Consider the following 18,705-nt stretch of genomic DNA (forward strand, 5'->3'; position numbering starts at 1 on the left):
CTTCTATTAATTACACAGCAATATTTTCCCTTTATGCTGATAACACACAAATTTACGTAAAGTTTAATGGTTTAAAGAAAAAAGCCGTTAAAGTGAACGTGTGTGAATAGTGATTTTAGACCTTGCGAAAAGTTTTGCTCAATATTGAGTTCTTTGAAGATTTCACCTAGCGAATTGATTTATTTGGAAAGATACATTTCTAATCTTTTAGGAATACAAAGGTAAGTTGTTAATATTCAATTATTTCTTTCTTATTTCTTGTGAAATCAGGATGCAGGCATTTTTCTGCAATTTCGAGGTGAATAGATACGAGAAAGGGGTAAATAGAAACGCCTTTAGGGTCAATAGACACGAAGAAAGAGGTGAATAGATACGAATGAGAGGTTAATAGAAACGAGAAAGGGGTTAATAGAAACACGTTTTTTAGGGTTGTCTATCGTAGACTAGTTCATTATACTTGGCTACCTACGTGCTTTAAAAATATTATAAGTATCAATTAATTATTAGAAAACCATTTTAAGTAGTTATCTGTTTTTTTTTTAATATAAATTTAAACATTAAAATAAATTAAATAATTATCTGTATTTGCTGTTCAGTAAATAATAATGATATCAGTCTAAATAATTGATATTTATTTGAAACAGGTACACTACATCGTATTGCGTTCGCCATGCCAAGGATTTATAAACCAGATCCTCGTGGCAAGAAGTATAAAAGGTATTCTAAAGAATTGTTCTTCTGAGCGATGCAAAATTAATGAAAACATTGTCAAATACATTTGTTGAGACAGCATCAACGAAAACCATTTCTAGGCGACCCACTTATTATAGGTGTGATGATGATATATGTATAAATGCTCTGATGGATTCAGATTAAGTAGGTAGTATAACAAGTTACCAATTTAATTTCCAAAACTAAACCCCAAAAGTGAATTATATTGCTACTATAATCACAATGTTCCCAATTTTATTTTCAATTGTGATTATTGATCGCATTTTATAGAAAACCTTAGATTATTTACCAAATATAGTTTTTTTTTTTTTAGAATTTTATAGTTTGTTAGAATTAAACATTCTTATATTTTTGTTATTTTTTTAAGCTTGTTTGCTTGTAAAAACTACTGCTCATTTTTGTATTCCTAAATTATTTAATTAATTGTTCCTGAAAATACTTAATAATTATATATATATTGATTTATAAAATATATACATACATTTATGTTGTCTTTGTTCTTACTTATTATTTCAATAAATAAATTAAAGTTGAATTTGACAGCCCTAGTGTTTTTTCTCTATTCACCCCTTCCCTCGTGTCTTTTGACCCCAGTTTCCGGGTAAATAGAAACCACCTACTTTTTTTCAATTTACAAATAATAAACATGATTTAGCTAATTTTTGGGATTCATATTTGGTATATTACAACACGACTCACGATTTCACAATGTTTTATTAATAAGCTTCTATACAAAATATGTAAGAAAATCAGTGTTGAAGTTGAAAGTTGTGTCTATTCACCCCATTTTACGGTGCTCCATGGTGTCAACCAAGTGTCAACAGCCGTTGTCAAATGTCGATGTGTCAGAAATAGTTTATGCTTCGTTTATGCCATGAAAAATTTGTGTTAAGTATTATTTTACAATCTTTTCTAGCTTAAAGCTTTGTCAAGAAATAGTTATACAAAAAGGGTAATTGATATCTATACGTGTTTAATTTAGTAGTTTATGTTTATATGATTTATTATTTACACAGTCGTAATAGACAATTACTAACAAAATTTCATGTTTTAGTCACTGAAATATCAAATACAATATCTTAAGAAATATTACGTATTCAATTTCTGTGTACATATCTATCATGGTAAGTTATAATCGGGCATCAATTTTAAATGAATATATCAAGTGGTAGGAAATGACTCTTGAAATAACCTTTACTTTTGTTACAGAGTGCAATATTCAATTTTCAAAGTTTATTATCAGTAATATTACTCTTAATATGCACTTGTGCTTATTTAAGGTCATTTTTTCCTAGCATCTTAGACCGGAATAAAACAGGGTAAGTCATTTTACAAATTAAAATACTTGTAATAGACAAAGTTTTATAGTATAAGTATATAAAATAAAAGGATGTGGTGGAATACTAACCTATTCTATTAAAATAGATAAAGGACAAACTATATGTAGTCTAATTTTGTTTTTTATGTTTTAGACTTCTTGGAACCTTCTGGAAATGTGCAAGAATTGGGGAAAGAAAATCTCCTTACGTTGCTACATGCTGTGTGATAATGGCTTTTACAATACTTTTTCTAACATGAGGCCTTTTTAATGTTAATTTAGTGTCCAATTGTCAGGTATATAAATAGGAGTGATGTATGTTTTTTCAAATAAAAGAGGATTTATATATTTTTTCTTTTATTGTATGAATCAATTCTAGCACAGATAAAAATTTAATGAAAAACAGTACATACTAGTAGAGTATAAAGAGATTATAAAACAGTCACAAAATCCAACAGTAATCAATGTTACATTTTTAAAACATAATGCTTTGCTTCCTTCAATTAAAAATCAATCAAAAGTAATAAATTTTAAATAAAAATTTATCAAAATAGCAAGTCCCACATGCAGATGTTAACAAGTGTTTCATATACCATAAAAGCTTTCATTTAAATTATCTTCAAAAATTATTTTATTTCAGTATAAATAAAGTTGAAAAAGACTGCAATAACTGTCCTACAAAACAAAAACATTCAGATAACAAACTTTTTCCTTTTAAATGAAAACTTTTTAAAATAATAATTTAATTTTCGAAACTTGTACAAAATTCTTAAGAGCCATTTTAGTCATACAATAATACTATTATTACAATTGTGTTGAAAACATTAAAATGTATACTCTAACATATTTAATAAATAGAGCATAAATCAGTCTAGACATTGTCCTCTATAGTAACTAACAGAGTTTAATACAGCGACACACGTACAACTACAAGCTATTGCTAAAAAAATATGTAATTAACTTCGATGCATTGAGTCACATACTATTTCGGAAATATAAGGTTACTTTTTTACATAAAAATATTGTTTATTTAGAAGATTTATTAGTAAAAATGGAAATCTATTAATAATTCGTAATGCTTGTTTTACCAGGTTTTTAAAATATATGTGTACCTATTTATATTGAAAATAATACATAAATAATCATATAAGAAATTCACTCATCAAAGGCAAATTTAATAATAACTGCTTAAACAAAAGTTGAAACACATAAGTTTGTAGTTGCAGATAAAAGTAACTACAAAAAAAGAACACTTAAATAATTAATGTGTAATATTGAACTTGGAATCCTACTGTATTGAAAGAAAATTTATTTTAACATAGTAATAAATAATACTGACTTTGCAGTGATATATATGGCAGTAAATTAATTTTTTGACCAATGAACCTTTTCTAGATTTATAACAGATATAACAATGTTCCAAAATTATACATAAAAATAATAAGATATAATCGATTAAAGCTTTGATTTATAATGACACTTAATAATGTGATCTATAAAGTTTAAAAAGTAATACTTAACTTACATTTATCTTTTTTTTTCAATCCCAGAAATTATAATTTTATCCAAATTAATATTGAAAAAATATGAACAAATGAGACATGTATTTTTTTATTATTATTTAATATTTTAATAAATTATATTGATCTTAAAAAATAAAAGTTTCTTATATTTTATTTTTTAAACGCGTCTAAGACTTTAATAAGTCAATTACTGAAATAAACGACAAATCAGATTAATTGTTAAGTCAGATATTCGACAGCTACAGAAAATCATATGACAATTTATTTAGATAAGAGACATTATATGATTAGTTGTTTTCATGTGGTCTAAAAAATATAGAATAATCACATATTCCCAAAATTAGCTGGTTAGCGTTAATTGTTACTCTATGTTTCATGTATAAGCTGTACATGTAAACTTTGTTTTTATTGTAAGTTCATCAATATCTAGTTCTATTGAAGTTTATGTAATAAAGCTTATTACAATATCCATGAATATGTTAATGATGAAAAGACATGGGATTGAATTAAGCTCGACAAATGTTTGTTCTGATCATTTTACGGATCATACTGTTGCGTTGTTTGCCACGTATAAGACTTTAAATTTTAAAAGAGTACCTACTAAGTTTTTTCTCCCCGGTTTTTTTCCTCTCGCTGGGGACATTAATTAATTTACTGTATCTAACAGATATAATGGGACAGGACAGGAGGGTGATGTCTACTGAGACACTAGGATTTAGTGTGCACTAAAATGTTTACTAACTAGACTTTTTTTTTAGAATGCAGATAATTTTGTGACATTCGTTAAAGCGAAATAAATATTTTTTATTTCATTTCAGTTCAGTTGTTTTTGCACAACAAGGTATATTGTTTTAAAAAATCATTAGTATTGGCCTCGGTAGTATTTTTTTAAAAGGGTACATTACTATAATATTAATGATCATATGACAACTTCGATAAGCAATTCAGAATTATAATGTAAATATAGCACATATAATATTTAGTTATTGTAAATAAACGTTTTTCTAAAGTATTAAAAATTATAAAAAAAGAATAAAGTAATGTCATTCAATTTGAATAAAACAAACAGAAATACTTATGTAAATGAAATAAAACTTAGGAATACAAATAATAATATATAGGTGTAAAATCGGGAAATTTAAGCGAACCAATTCGGCCGCTTACGCATTAAATATGGCACTATAATAATTTCTTTTTTTGAGCACGAAAAATACAACAGATAAACAGTATATTTTTTTCTTTAAACAAAGAACCAATATCGTGTTACACGTAATAATACAACCGTTATAAACTCATAAATGCAAGAAGAATGTAAGTAACAGTAAATCAAATTTTGAAATATTGATTTGCTTTAATTTTTATCACAGAGAATAAATCGTAGAATTGTGCAGTAATTTCGCAAGAAAAAAAAGGACTCGCATACACGTTTATCTAATTTCTACTCAGACAAAGATCTATCACATTCAATTCTTCATACTAAAATGTTTTTGGTGTTTCGCGATTGACGGTCGAATCATCTTATTACTACATAATTATACCTAGACTTAATGAATTTCGAGCATGGATATAGTAAAATATATAAATCTAATGTAATACTCACAAGATGTAACAAGTATATTACTCCCAGACTTAATTCCGAGTGATCTTAATACATTCACTCGTACCGAGGCGAGGTAATTGGTATAAAAAGGATCACGTACAAAAATTTTAGCAAAATTACCATTTACGTTTATTTATTGCATAATTTTTATACTCGATTTCTATATATTACGTTTTACTCTCTCCTCTCTAACCTCCTAGACTAATTGGATACTACAAGAGTCTGATTCTATTGTGGACTACCCACAAATCGTTCAAATGTATATCACGTGTTCGGTTAATGAATTAAGTTACAGCTAGTGTTAACATGATTGAGCCAGGTGTATACTTCATTAAAATTATAAGCAAATGAATATTGTAATCGATAACAAAAATAAATACTTCTTATATACTAGAGAGCTATTTTGTTCAACTCCACCTAAAATATTCTAAATGAACAGTGAAATTAAGATTTGTTAAACAAAAAGTTAAAATAACAAACTGAAAAGACGTGTTTGGCACGAGAAAGCTCGGGTATGATGTTTTGTGTATTAAAATTATTAAATAAACTAAGACGAAGCTAAAGCTAAGAATGACTACACAAGTACGACTAAGAATTCAGTCCCGCGCGGAGAATCACGAACTAATGCTATCGCTGTCCTGTTATTGTTTTACCCTGAAACAATTACAAACAATAAATTGTGAGTCACAATAACTGAGGTTTTGAATAAGACTTAGGGTCCTGGGCATTAGGTTTAAATGTGCTTAATTTTATTTAAAAATAAGTCTAAAAAGAAATTCTGGTGACATGGTGACGAATTAAGCTGCAATCCGAAAAAGTATTTACATAGAGATAGATAATAAATTGAATTGCAATTGTTTTTCATACTTCCAATATTTTGAAATGAAACATTTACAGAGATATCAAAACTATTTTAGAAGATTCTTAAATTTATAAACATCACCTATGACAAGTTCATAAATCTGTTATATAATATTTTAAATATCTTCAACTCTTACCTGTTATCAATTAAGATTTATTCTATCTGATCATTTCGAGATACTTGTGCTTGTGTTTAGTAAGCATTTCAGTCACCGTCACCAACTTCCTGATAGCCGACTGAGTCTTAGCCAAGTTCTGAAGTTCAGTCAAATGCGAGACGCAAATGTGGTGGATAGTAGCTAGCTCTTTTGCTGAAAATAAATAAAATTATGATGATAAAATATGAAGATAACGTCGTCTGTTAGGTAGGATTCTATAGGCCTCTTGCATATTGGAATTAATTTTGTAAATAATACTTGTCTATTTGCAGTGTTTTCTTGTTACGATTTTCTAATGTAACATCTGATGACGGTTCTAGGCATAGGTTTTATCATGTTGTTAAGTTTACCATGAGATTTGTTTTTAAAATAAAACCAAATCCTTTAGTTTAAACAAAAATTTTTATACTATTTCTAAGTCTACGAACTAAATATGAATATATTTTGAAGGCCAGATTCAGTTAGCCTACATTCTTCCTTGGCTCTGGAAATATTTATGATTAATATTAAAAAAAACCGAAAAGTGCGAGTCGGACTCACTCACCGAGGGTTCCGTACAAACAAAATTATTAAAAATATTTTTATTATATGATGTAACAAAAAATTTATGCTTTTCGCAATTTTTCTTTTATCTGTGCTATAAGACGTTGCTTCGTACCAAATTTCAAGATTCGGAGTTAACGGGAAGTACCCTATAGGTTTTGATTCCCTTGCGAGTGTCGAAAATTTGGAGCATAAACAACTGTATCTTTTGATTGGGTTGGTTCAGAAGTTTGATTTTTTCACAGCTCTAAGGGACAATAGACCCGAGTATTCGATATAAATTTCAGTTTGATACCTCCAAGCGTTCCTGAGAAAATGGGTCTTGACAGACAGGTGGACAACAAAGAGATCCTATAAGGGTTCCGTTTTTTCCTTTTGAGGTACAGAACCCTAAAACCACGGATGATCAATATAAGGAAACTTACCCATACTACGTGACCCGTTTTTACAAATTTTTAATCCACTCCCCCACTCCCTTGGTGACCACCCTAAGTATTAGATCCCCCACTCCTCCTCGAGTTTTCACGTAATAATAAAGAAGTGTGGTTTAAATATTTTTTTTTACCATACTTCACTGCTCGGTATACTACCAGTTTTTAATCAGCTGACGTTCTGGCATATGTGAGTCAGTGTTGCCACTTGTGAGTTTAAAAAGAACTATAGTTGAATATAGCTTGAAAAAGCGTGAAAATTTCTAGAGGTTATTGACTACGTGATGAAAACCTATCAGCGCAACGGTCACAGCACAGGTTTGTGGCTGTTGCGCTCGCGGTTGCGGGTTCGATCCCCGCACATGACAAACATTTGTATCGGCCATACAGTTTTTTGTTTTTTGGCCATATTTTTGCCATGGTCTAAGGTGATTGTGGAATCCTTTTGAGTCTTCCCACCGTATCTCGGAGAGCACGTTAAGTCGTCGGTCCCGGTTGTTATCATGTACACCTGGAAGCGATCGTTACTCATAGTAAGGAATATATCCGCAAAACCCAATTGGAGCAGAGTGGTAGATTAATCTCTGATCCTTTTCTTACATGGAGAATGAGGCCTATGCCCAGAAGTGGGATATTACAGGCTGAAGCGACGAAAACCTAAGACCACACCTGTGACAGAGAGTGGTATTTTTAAAGACCCCCTCCCCCTGAACGGGTCGCTTAGTATAGGTACTTTCCCTACCAATTATAATATCAGTATTTATATCTTACCAATATCAAAATTGTTGCTGGAGTTTGTCGGAGCGTTCCCGGGATCTTGCACCGAACTTAATTGGTCCAAAAACACAACCATTCGTTCCTTGTTCTTAAGAATAAAAGGATTAACGACTTCCATATAAGGTTCCTAAAATAAAATTAAAAAAAAATGTTAGAATTAATATTAGGCGATTCGTCTTTATTTAATAAGAACCGCCTTTAAAATTACTGTTCTTTCCATATAAGTACCACAGTGGTATTTTATAGTTTATAATTTTTTAAGTAAAAGAATCAGTAGAAATACTTTTAAAAAAACCGGCCAAGTGTGAGTCGGACTCGCGCACCGAGGGTACAAACAAAATTATTAAAAATATTTTTTATTATATGATGTAACTAAAAATGCATGCTTTTCGCAATTTTTCCTTTATTCTTGCTATAAGCCGTTGCTTCGTACCAAATTTAACTTTTTGTAACACAGAAAGCACCAGTGGAGCTACAAATATGGTACCCATCTAAAAGCACAAATTGTAAGCTTAGAATTTGACTCTCCTGTAACTATTAATTCCTACAAAATGACTATTCGGGGTAAGGTACAGGAGCGCGAGCACGGCACCACAAAGGAGGGGTAGTCTGTAGTGTTAGTTCTACCTTGGCTCCAAACTCGACGAGGTTGGCGAGGTTCTGCAGGCACTTGGCCACCATGAGCAGCGAGCGCTGGGCGTGCGGCGGCGGCGCGCCGGCCGTCAGCCCCCACGCGCGCGGCTCCACCAGCGCCGGGCAGATGAGCCGCAGGAAGATGAACCCTGGGCCAATGCGAACCATTCACTCCTTAGCGTGCTTACCGACTTCGTTGATGCTTCCATTTTTGTGAGAAGGTTACGGACAGAGTACTGTCAAAAAATAAGTACGTGTAAAATCGTGTAATATGATTTAAAACAAAAATGAGACAAGAAACCATATACAGTATACACCCATATTTCTGGCAAAGATGTATGCGGTTTTTTTATAGGCATTAATAAAATTGTGAAATAAAAACCGATAAACATAATGAAAACCATGTAAAAACACATAGGTCAGTCAGGTCATCCCCTGAAAATCTTTCAGGCAACCTTAGGTAGAGGAAATAACAAAATGGTAGGGATGTTCGCAACACACAAATTTAATACATATACACACATGCCACAACACATATATAATTATAAGTTATAAATATTACATACATACTTATATATATATATATATATATATATATATACATAAACATTGTATGTTTATGTTTAGATATGTGTATGTATAACATTCACACACCTATATATATTTTGAAACAAATCTATCGAGCGAGATAAAATCTTTTTATTATATTTTTAAATGATGCAAGAGATTTGGCACATCTCGTTTCAAGAGCTAGTGAATTCCATAATCAAATGGAGTGGATGGTAAATGACTTTATAAATTGATGTCGAATGGGACAGTATTTTTAAAATTAGACTTTCTTTTGATCGAAGAGTATGGTATGTGAAGGTTCTAAAAAGTGAAAACATTCTTTCAAATACAGTGGAACTGATGGATTGAAGATAACACAACATAGAATATGAAAGAACACGAGTATCCCTACGAAAACCGATAAACGGTAAGCCACTTGAGTTTTTTCGAAATTCGGAAATGAGACAATTACGAAAACCAAATATGAATCGAATGCAAAGATATTGAAGACGCTCAAATTTGTTAAGTTGCTCCCCTTTTAAATCAAGATAACATGCTGCGACGTAATCTAGAATTAGTTGTAAAGTGATAGTATTAAAATAATCTTAGTAGGAATGGGTAAAAATTGTGTTTGCAGGCAAACGAAAAAAACTGACTTTAATTACATCGACAAGTAATACAATATACGTAATATATACGCATTATCAAAGATTACTTCAAAATTTTTAATCAGATCTCGATGAAGTTTACATGCGACCACACGATAAACATCGGCTTTCGATTAAACTAAAAATCATTAAAATCAGTAAACCCAGTAAAAAGTTATGCAGATTTTCGAGTTTCCCTCGATTTCTCTGGGATCCCTTCATCAGATCCTGGTACCACACCGGGGATATCTTCTTTTCAACAAAAAAAAGAATTATCAAAACGACAAAGTAATCCGCGAACATACATAAAATATACATACGTTCGAATTGAGTAACCTCCTCCTTTTTTGAAGTCGGCTAAAAATTACACAATCTTCGAAGGAAACTAACAGCTGAAAACATTCTCTTACCTCACAGCTCACTTACCTGTGTATAATTCCTAAGTTCCCAGCTTTAACAGTTTATAGTGTCGACGCCATCGAAGCGTACAGTGGGTACTTCAATGAAGGAAATTCGTGAAATTAATTTAGGACTTCCTATAAAATTTGTATTTTGCTAGGATAATTAGCAAGCTGAAAGATTTTTACCGCTTTACTATACTAGATCGTCAATTTTAGTTTTTGTGTAGATTTGGAGGTCGTCCGCATACAAGTGCTAGTCATCCTAGCTAGTTATATGGGAAAAAATTGAATTACTAAATATATGGTAAATAAGAGGGGTGACAAGACGCTACCTTGAGGAACACCGGCAACTAAAGGAGATCAATCAGAAAAAGAACAGGGTATTCCACTATGTTCGAAAAAGTACTTTAAAATGTTTTTTTTTTTTTTTTATTAAAAAACCACAAAAAATATATTTCGGCAAAATAAACACGCTTTCATGCCATAAAATTAAATTACATTTTAAACCTTTTTTATTTCCGCGAAAACGATATCAACCATTTGGTGACGTAATATTGTTAGCAACAAAAGTCGTGTATGTCGTATGTAAAACCGAACTCGTTCAATATTTCAAAAGTTCAATACCTTATACATATACTCTTTGTCGTTCAACGTTAACAGTTACAAATACTTGGTGTTTTTGTGTAAAATAATGAATTACAATAGCTATCATTGGTGTGTAGTGTCTAGCTGTACAAATACTAGCATTAAAAAACACAATCAAGTCTTAATTTGGCAGTAACATAAGGAATAAAACATAACCTAACCCTTTCTAACATTATTTTTCAAATTAAGTATACTTACATTAAAAAAAAAACAGTATAATATAACAAGTAATACTTACAAAGATGTTTTAACATTCCGAAATTCGGCAGAACAGAAGTCTGGGTTACATGCAAAAAACTTTGCAACCATCATTGAATCAATTTTTGGCAGATTCGTACTATCTGCTTTTACAAAACCTTTTTGCATTTTAATAAATAAATAGCTACAAATGAAATGCACTAACGAAAGAGCACAAGTATTACTCGTTGAAGTTAAAGTTGATAGATATGTATCTAGCTGTTTACAGCTCCGACAGAACTTTGTTTTATTGTTCGTATGACGTCATATCATGGCGGGTCGTGTTTTAGGTCACGTGATATACAGATTAAAATATACGACTTTCAATTTCAATATAATAAAACAATAATGGGCTTTTACGATTCCAAATCAGAATATTTAAGTGTATTTTTACATAAATTTTATTTTTTATCAAATTTTATAATTTATTTTTCACTACCGAAAGTACCCTATTATGAACTCTTACACGTTGCCGACACCCGCGCAAGTAAGAATGAAATCAGTCAACACCATTTTGAGATATTTTGAGAGAGCTTAAAACAGCGAGAAGGACATAAAAGTCAATTGTGCTAAACGCATTACTAAAATCTAATAATGTTAGCACGCGTGCATACCATATGGGATTTGATTTTTTTGCAAGTGGTATAATTTGGGCGTTTTTTGAGGATTCGGGAATGAAAAAAAATTATAGACCAGTTAAGTAAGTCCAGTTTCTTTCTTTTTAGGTAGGTGTAAGTGCTCAGCGACAAGGTTGGTTATGTGATCAGTAGCATACCCTAGTTGAATTTAAGTCACCCCGTGGAACAGAAGTATTTAACGACGTCTTAACATTTCAGCACGATCCATATCCCTAGCAATATTTGTTGCTGAAGACCACTCAACGCCGTCAAGGGAAAAGTTTTTAAATTATATGTTGACAGGTGGTTGTGGTGACTAGTGTTGAAAATTTGTGAAGTTTCTGTTGAACTCATTCATCATACCATGTAACACCCCAGCAATTGCCACCAGAGATTCTTTTACTGACTCAATTGTTTTTTAAAACGATTAGGAGATATCGGTTTTATGTTTTTATGTGTAAAAGAGAGAGATATTTATAAGAGAGAATTAAAGATGAATTAACTTGCTGGCTGGACCAATATATCACATGTGCATATTATTTTGCAATTGCGCAGATTTAACAAAAACTCTGAAAAATGTGGTTGCTAGTTTTATTGTCCTACCTGAAAAAAAATTCATACTATCATTCTGAGGTGATATCCCTAAAATGATTGGACTAATATGAATAGTTAGTAGATTTAAGTGAGTAGTAAGTCTATCTCTAGAAATAGCTCCTACCTGATACAACTCTGGTTCTCACGAATCTCTCATTGGGCCACTTAGTGACGGCAGCGCGCTGAAGGCAACCGCACAAGTATCGGATGGGTCGCGGACACGCCTCCGGAGATGTGAATATTGACAGTGTTATCTACGGACGAAAATATTTATAAAAGCACGTATTACGCAGAAAAGGCGTTAACAGTCAAGGCCTAATCATTTAAAAATTGATTGATAAGGGGTTATCCATTGAGTACGCGAGGCTCGAAAAGGAAAGAAGGTCCGGCAAAAAAATAAATATCATAGGATATCGATATATATATATATATAAAATAAGGTGAAAATACGTTTAAAATAATGGACGTTCCTCACCATGCGTATTACTAATGTAGACACGTTTTTGGATAGCAAATGCTTTTATTAGGATCATTTTATTCATATCACAACTGTCTTTAGTGATAATTTTTCATTCATTAAATGAATCAATGTATTTAAATAACAATGTTAATATAAGTATTATTTAATTTCATTCCCACATTCTGCAACATAATACATAAAATGGAACGTGTTTACGTGCTTGACAATGTATCATAGTCTATGTCAACCGTCAATGTTACGATATTGTTATTTGATTGGATACCCGTTCGTTTCTTCGCTGCGCTTGCGTTCGTTGTACCTACTGTGTTTGTTTCTGCGATTATACTCTAATATTTTGGACCCGTGCTTTTGCCTATGTTTTATTTGACACTGAACATAATAGTGATTCTATTCTGGAAGCTATTTTAGGCTATTATTGTGATTCCCTTGTAGGTAACAGGGCTGTTGGTTGTTGTTGTCATGTAATGACTGTAATCTAGTAAATTGGTTGGGAAAGGCACCAAAACAATATTCAAGCTCCAGTAGGATTTTTAGACAACGTACTTATAACAATTCAAGAAAATTAAAAATAAAATAAATATTAATTTTTACTCTTTTTTTAATTTTGTTTCCCTTACCTTTGCAATAAAAGGGATACGACCAATGAGTAGGTGGCCTTTACCTTGTTTAAATGCCTATTATTAACTATATCAGTTTACTGTAGTCTTTAATAATTCGAAACTGTTCACTGTTTGAAAGAGCCTAGTTTTTTAAATCATAACCTATACTCTTATATGTTAACGTCTAGTCTATTGTAATGACAAGTTCTGTGAGTTTGATGATTATAACAATTTAATGTGCCTATTATCACGAGTTTATAACACCAAAAGTCATCGGTGTATGCTAAGTTCGAACGTCCATACAAAAATTGGCCATGTCATTTGTAGCACGATGCTTAATTCTCTCGAGGGGTTTAAAAGTTGCTAAAAGTATCACGCGTTAATGGACGACTCCTTACTTGTGTATAAAAAAAGTTCATTTGCATCAAATGTTATATAAATTCCTTTTGGTGGAGTTTGTTATTAATGAAAAAATTTGATGAAAACTTTTTTTTTACAACTAAATTGTAGTTTTAAACTGCGGAAATATATAGTATTGGCCTTAACACACTTAACCAACCTGATCAAGAATCATAAGTAGAAACTCAGCATTATTGCAGGCATCGTCAGGAGAGTCCATTTTTGTTGGATTCAATTCAGCTGACTGTTTTGCGTCGATCAGTTTTTGAACTGTTTCTGCTATAGCTGCCTATAAAAAATGGTCATAGGTAAGCTATTTGTATGGAAATTAAACAATAAAAAGGAAACTGTCTGTTTACAATATTCAATATTTTATAGATGACATGTTGATTTAAAATTATAATTTTTATCACATTTTGTTCCATAATTATGTTATTTACAGGTTGCGCGCAGCACTAGAGACAGTAGAGACGGTAGAGAGGTGGTCGGGCTCGCGCGCAGCACTAGAGACGGTAAATACGGTAAAAACGGTAAGAGTACCTGCAGAAAGGGCTTGCAGAGCGCGTGCATGAACTCGTCGATCACGGCGGTGGCGAGCGAGGCGGCGCGGAACAGCGCGCGGTGGTCGGGCTCGCGCGTCACCTCGGCCGCCGCCAGTTCGCGAGCCAGTTCTGCGCCGCGCCCACACTCCGAGAACGCATGCAGCACCGCTGCAACACACACTCACCAAGGTTTAATTAAACATGTATTATACGCGCAAGTACACACGTACACACACACACACACGCACGCCCGCACGCACACACGCACGCCCGCACGCACGCACGCACGCACTGACGCACGCACTCGGACACATACGGATACAAACGTGCAAACGCACTCACTGAAAAGCTTTTACTTGCGCACTACCTTAAATAAAGATTAAAATCGTAAAATCGTAAATGAAATTCGAAGTACTCACATGTTGCTAAAGGTTGTCTGTCAGTGCGGCACAAGTCAGCCAGCGCCTTCACTGCCGGTAAGCCCGGCTCCAGTAACAACTGTCGTAGCGGGTTGTATTCTTCACGAGGCATAACCAATTCTTGCATATATCTGTAGAGAAAATAAAAACATAACATACTTTAATATTTTATCCAAGCCCAGATTTGTCTTGAAGAAATTTTTTTGACAAATATTCCAAAAGTTAATTGTGAATACAATTATTTCAATAGAGACACGTAGTCAATCAAAATCAGTTAAAAATATAAAAAACATTGTTTTATAAGTACGTAAACACATACGTCAACAGATCATTCCTTTTTATTCTTATTTTTTTAATTAGTTTTTTTTTTTTTTTATCATAGGTGAGCGACAGGACTTAAAAATTAGGAAAATACTTGTAACTTCAATATTTGAAAGCTCTACCTTATACGAAGTCTTAAAGAGCCCCATTCCCCAATGGGAGTCATGCCCGCTAGTGGATACCATTCTTCGATTTCTTCGCCATTAGCTAAGTTGGCTAATTCAATTGTTAGTTCTGCAACCTAAAAGATGCACGCAAGTTAATAAAACATTAGCTTATGATAATCATCATACGGTTTTAGCCACCCCAGTCTCGATTCCATATGCTAGATATTGGAAAAAATATATATAATTTTATCACGATTAATAGAACTTATTGTTGAACCATATACTATATGACATAACTTAATTCGAATTCTATTCGAGATAACTTACTTCGGATTCTTTTCCTCTCTTGCCAGTGTTATGTACCGTAATGGTAAACGATGTTACATCTGGAGGTACGTCGCTAAAAACAAATTAAAAGTTTTTGAATTGCGTGTTATATAAATAAATAAATAAAAAAAAACATATTTTTTAATGCATTGTCATTCTCAGGCAAAGTCGTCTTTAAGCGCGAAACTATATTGTGTATAAAGACGCTAACACATTTACATTTTCCTTATATCTTAGTATTTTAAAACGTACAGTTATTGAAGTAGAATATATCGATAAAGTAAATAATATAGTAACATTACAAAAGCAATTGAGGTGGGGTCTCATAAATAAAAATGTCAGTGTTATGGGATCGTCGAATAATCCGGTGATTTTTAGTAACTTTTCAACCTTCTTTTTTGTGAAAAGTATATTAAAATTTTCAGAATATTTTCTTTAAATACAGTTACAGGTACATATTCTTATTAAATTTTGAAAAATTAAACATCGCGTACAAATTTCTAGACATTTATTAATGTCGCTGGGTATTTGTTGTTAGTTATTTTTGGTTTAAAAATCGCGCGGTCAACGAAAAGTAAATCCATGTGATATCTAATTAAATCTGAATCCCCATCCCGTTCGAGCCTCACGTGATTAATTGTGATAAAACTAAAAAAAACTGTAGGTAAATGGATTAGCTTGTTGTATGTTGATGTAGTATTGTGCTGTGTGGCTACGGCACTAAAGAATTTAGCCACCCCCTCTCTTCCCTTGGGTGTCGTAAAGAGGCGACTAAGGGATAACAAGGTTCCACAACCACCTTGGAACTTAAGAAGCCGACCGATGGCGGGATAACCATCCAACTGCTGGCTTTGAAATACACAGGCCGAAGACGGGCAGCAGCATTTTCGGTGCGACAAAGCCAGTACTGCGGTCACCAACTTGTGGAGGCCTATGTCCAGCAGTGGACTGTATAGGCTGTAATGATGATGATGATGAAATGGATTAGAATAGAGTGCAACGAACTCGAAGACGAACTCGTCGTCCCAGTGCGGGTCGGGCGAGGGCTTGGGGCGGGTGCGCGCCACGGGCGCGGCGCCGAGCGCCAGGCGCAGGTGCGGGCGCGGCGCCAGGCGCGCGGGCAGCCGGTGCGCCGTCACGCAGCGCACGCGCAGCGCTCGCAGCCACACCACGCGCGCCACCTGCCACACGCACGCGGCTGCTGTCTCTAGCTCGCTGCTACAGCGCAGCGGGACTGGAGCGGTTAACTGATAGGTATAGATAGTGGAAAATCTGTGACCACTTCCCGAATTGTATACTCGGTTAATTTTGCTTCGTGAATTTTATCCATGTAAACTCTACGTCGGGTCGTACTCGAACTAAATTAATGGCATTAAAACTCTACTTTGAGGAAAAAGGTCCATGCGATCCTTAATTTCGCATCAGTACATTCGCAAATTAAATGCATTGCATAAAATTACATATACAATGCAAGCAAAACAGTCCGACGTCCCGAGTGCGCAATCCCGTGAGTTCGAACACAGAGCGGTCCTGGCAGTGGTCGAGAACTCGAAAACTATATCAGGAAGAACATTGCAATCAAGAAACAGTCCACCGTCCCGAATGCGCTATATCCGGAGTTCAAAGACAGAGCGGTCACAACAGTAGTCGAGAGTGTTAGCATTTAAATTTGTAATTCTAAAAATTATTAAAATTTGGATATAAATTTACAATTAGTCAGTCGCCATCTTTATTATCTGTTTTGTAGGGTAGTTACCCAGTAAATACTTTTATCATTAAAATTTATGCTTTTAATCTCTATATATATAAAAGCGAAAGGTCACTCACTCATCACGAAATCTCCGAAACTATAACACCTACAAAGTTGAAATTTGGCAGGTAGGTTCCTTATAAGACGTAGGCATCCGCTAAGAACGGATTTTACAAAACTCGACCCCTAAGGGGGTAAAACGGGGGTTGGAAGTTTGTATGAAAGTCCTATGTTTTTGAAGTAAGAGACTTGAAATTTAAAATGTAAGCTCTATAGATGGTGAAAAGGTGTCCAAATAATGTATCTTAAGAAATCAACTCCTTTTTGGGGTTAAAACGGGGGATCGTAGGTTGACTCACTGATCACGAAATCTCCGAAACTATAACACCTACAAACTTGAAATTTAGCAAGCAGGCTCCTTATAAGACGTAGGCATCCGTTAAGAACGGATTTTACGAAACTCGACCCCTAAGGGGGTAAAACGGGGGTTGGAAGTTTGTATGAAAGTCCTATGTTTTTGAAGTAAGAGACTTGAAATTTAAAATGTAAGCTCTATAGATGGTGAAAAGGTGTCCAAACAATGTATCTTTAGAAATCAACTCCTTTTTGGGGTTAAAACGGGGGATCGTAGGTTGACTCACTGATCACGAAATCTCCGAAACTATAACACCTACAAACTTGAAATTTAGCAAGGAGGCTCCTTATAAAACGTAGGCATCCGTTAAGAACGGATTTTACGAAAATCGACCCCTAAGGGGGTAAAACGGGGGTTGGAAGTTTGTATGAAAGTCCTATGTTTTTTGAAGTAAGAGACTTGAAATTTAAAATGTATGCTCTATAGATGGTGAGAAGGTGTCCAAATAGTGTATCTTTAGAAATCCATTTCTTTTTGGGGTTAAAACGGGGTATGGTAGGTTGACTCACTCATCACGAAATCTCCAAAACTATAACACCTACAAACTTGAAATTTGGCAGGTAGGCTCCTTATAAGACGTAGGCATTTGCTAAGAACAGATTTTATGAAATTCGACCCCTAAAGGGATAAAATGGGGGTTGGAAGTTTGTATGAAAGTCCTATGTTTTTGAAGTAAGAGACTTTAAATTTAAATGTATGCTGTTTAGATGGTGAGAAGGTGTCCAAATAATGTATCTTTAGAAATCTATTTCTCTTTGGGGTTAAAACGGGGGATGGTAGGTTGACTTACCTACTCATCACGAAATCTCCGAAATTATAACAGCTACAAACTTAAAATTAGGCAAGTAGGTTCCTTATAGGACGTAGACATTCGCTAAGAATGAATTTTATGAAACTCGACCTCTAAGGGGATGAAACGGGAGTTGGAAGTTTCTATGAAAGTCCTATGTTTTTGAAGTAAGAAACTTGAAATTTAAATGTGTGCTCTATAGATGGTGAGGAGGTGTCCAAATAATGCATCATAATTTATATATATAAAAGAGAAAGATCACTGACTCACTCATCATGAGAACTCAAAA

The 18,705-nt window shown here is 33.5% G+C and overlaps 2 protein-coding genes across 3 annotated transcripts in view; one reads left to right on the forward strand and one right to left on the reverse strand.

The window, feature by feature from the left end:
• Nucleotides 1–1,532: 1,532 nt before the first annotated feature.
• Nucleotides 1,533–2,398, forward strand: LOC123659157 (protein kish-A). Of its 2 annotated transcripts, none has more exons than XM_045594414.1 (4): nt 1,533–1,619; nt 1,787–1,856; nt 1,942–2,051; nt 2,205–2,398. In XM_045594414.1, the coding sequence occupies exons 2-4, from the start codon at nt 1,854–1,856 to the stop codon at nt 2,308–2,310; spliced, it is 219 nt and encodes a 72-aa protein (XP_045450370.1). In that variant the 5' UTR covers nt 1,533–1,619; nt 1,787–1,853; the 3' UTR covers nt 2,311–2,398. The 2 variants fall into 2 exon arrangements, with proteins under 2 accessions (XP_045450370.1, XP_045450369.1); XM_045594413.1 differs by having other exon boundaries at nt 1,535–1,684.
• Nucleotides 2,399–4,784: 2,386 nt separating this feature from the next.
• Nucleotides 4,785–18,705, reverse strand: part of LOC123659105 (ras GTPase-activating protein 1) — a 33,782-nt gene continuing 19,861 nt past the window's right edge. Inside the window, exons 10-20 of the mRNA XM_045594367.1 lie at nt 16,467–16,642; nt 15,462–15,534; nt 15,150–15,268; nt 14,707–14,837; nt 14,286–14,455; nt 13,906–14,034; nt 12,391–12,520; nt 8,571–8,725; nt 7,938–8,070; nt 6,172–6,345; nt 4,785–5,827 (exon numbers count right to left, since the gene is read on the reverse strand). Coding sequence (XP_045450323.1) covers nt 6,194–6,345; nt 7,938–8,070; nt 8,571–8,725; nt 12,391–12,520; nt 13,906–14,034; nt 14,286–14,455; nt 14,707–14,837; nt 15,150–15,268; nt 15,462–15,534; nt 16,467–16,642 — 1,368 coding nt within the window. The 3' untranslated portion in view covers nt 4,785–5,827; nt 6,172–6,193. The remainder of the gene's footprint in view (nt 5,828–6,171; nt 6,346–7,937; nt 8,071–8,570; nt 8,726–12,390; nt 12,521–13,905; nt 14,035–14,285; nt 14,456–14,706; nt 14,838–15,149; nt 15,269–15,461; nt 15,535–16,466; nt 16,643–18,705) is intronic.

The sequence above is a fragment of the Melitaea cinxia genome, chromosome 13 (assembly GCF_905220565.1).
Source record: "Melitaea cinxia chromosome 13, ilMelCinx1.1, whole genome shotgun sequence".
Classification (NCBI taxonomy): Eukaryota; Metazoa; Arthropoda; class Insecta; order Lepidoptera; family Nymphalidae; genus Melitaea; species Melitaea cinxia.

What these genes read in the sequence shown, in the direction of transcription:
- LOC123659157 (XM_045594414.1), top strand. An exon ending in TTAGACCGGAATAAAACAGG is followed by an intron (nt 2,052 to 2,204) that starts GTAAGTCATTTT and finishes TTTATGTTTTAG; the next exon opens with ACTTCTTGGAACCTTCTGGA.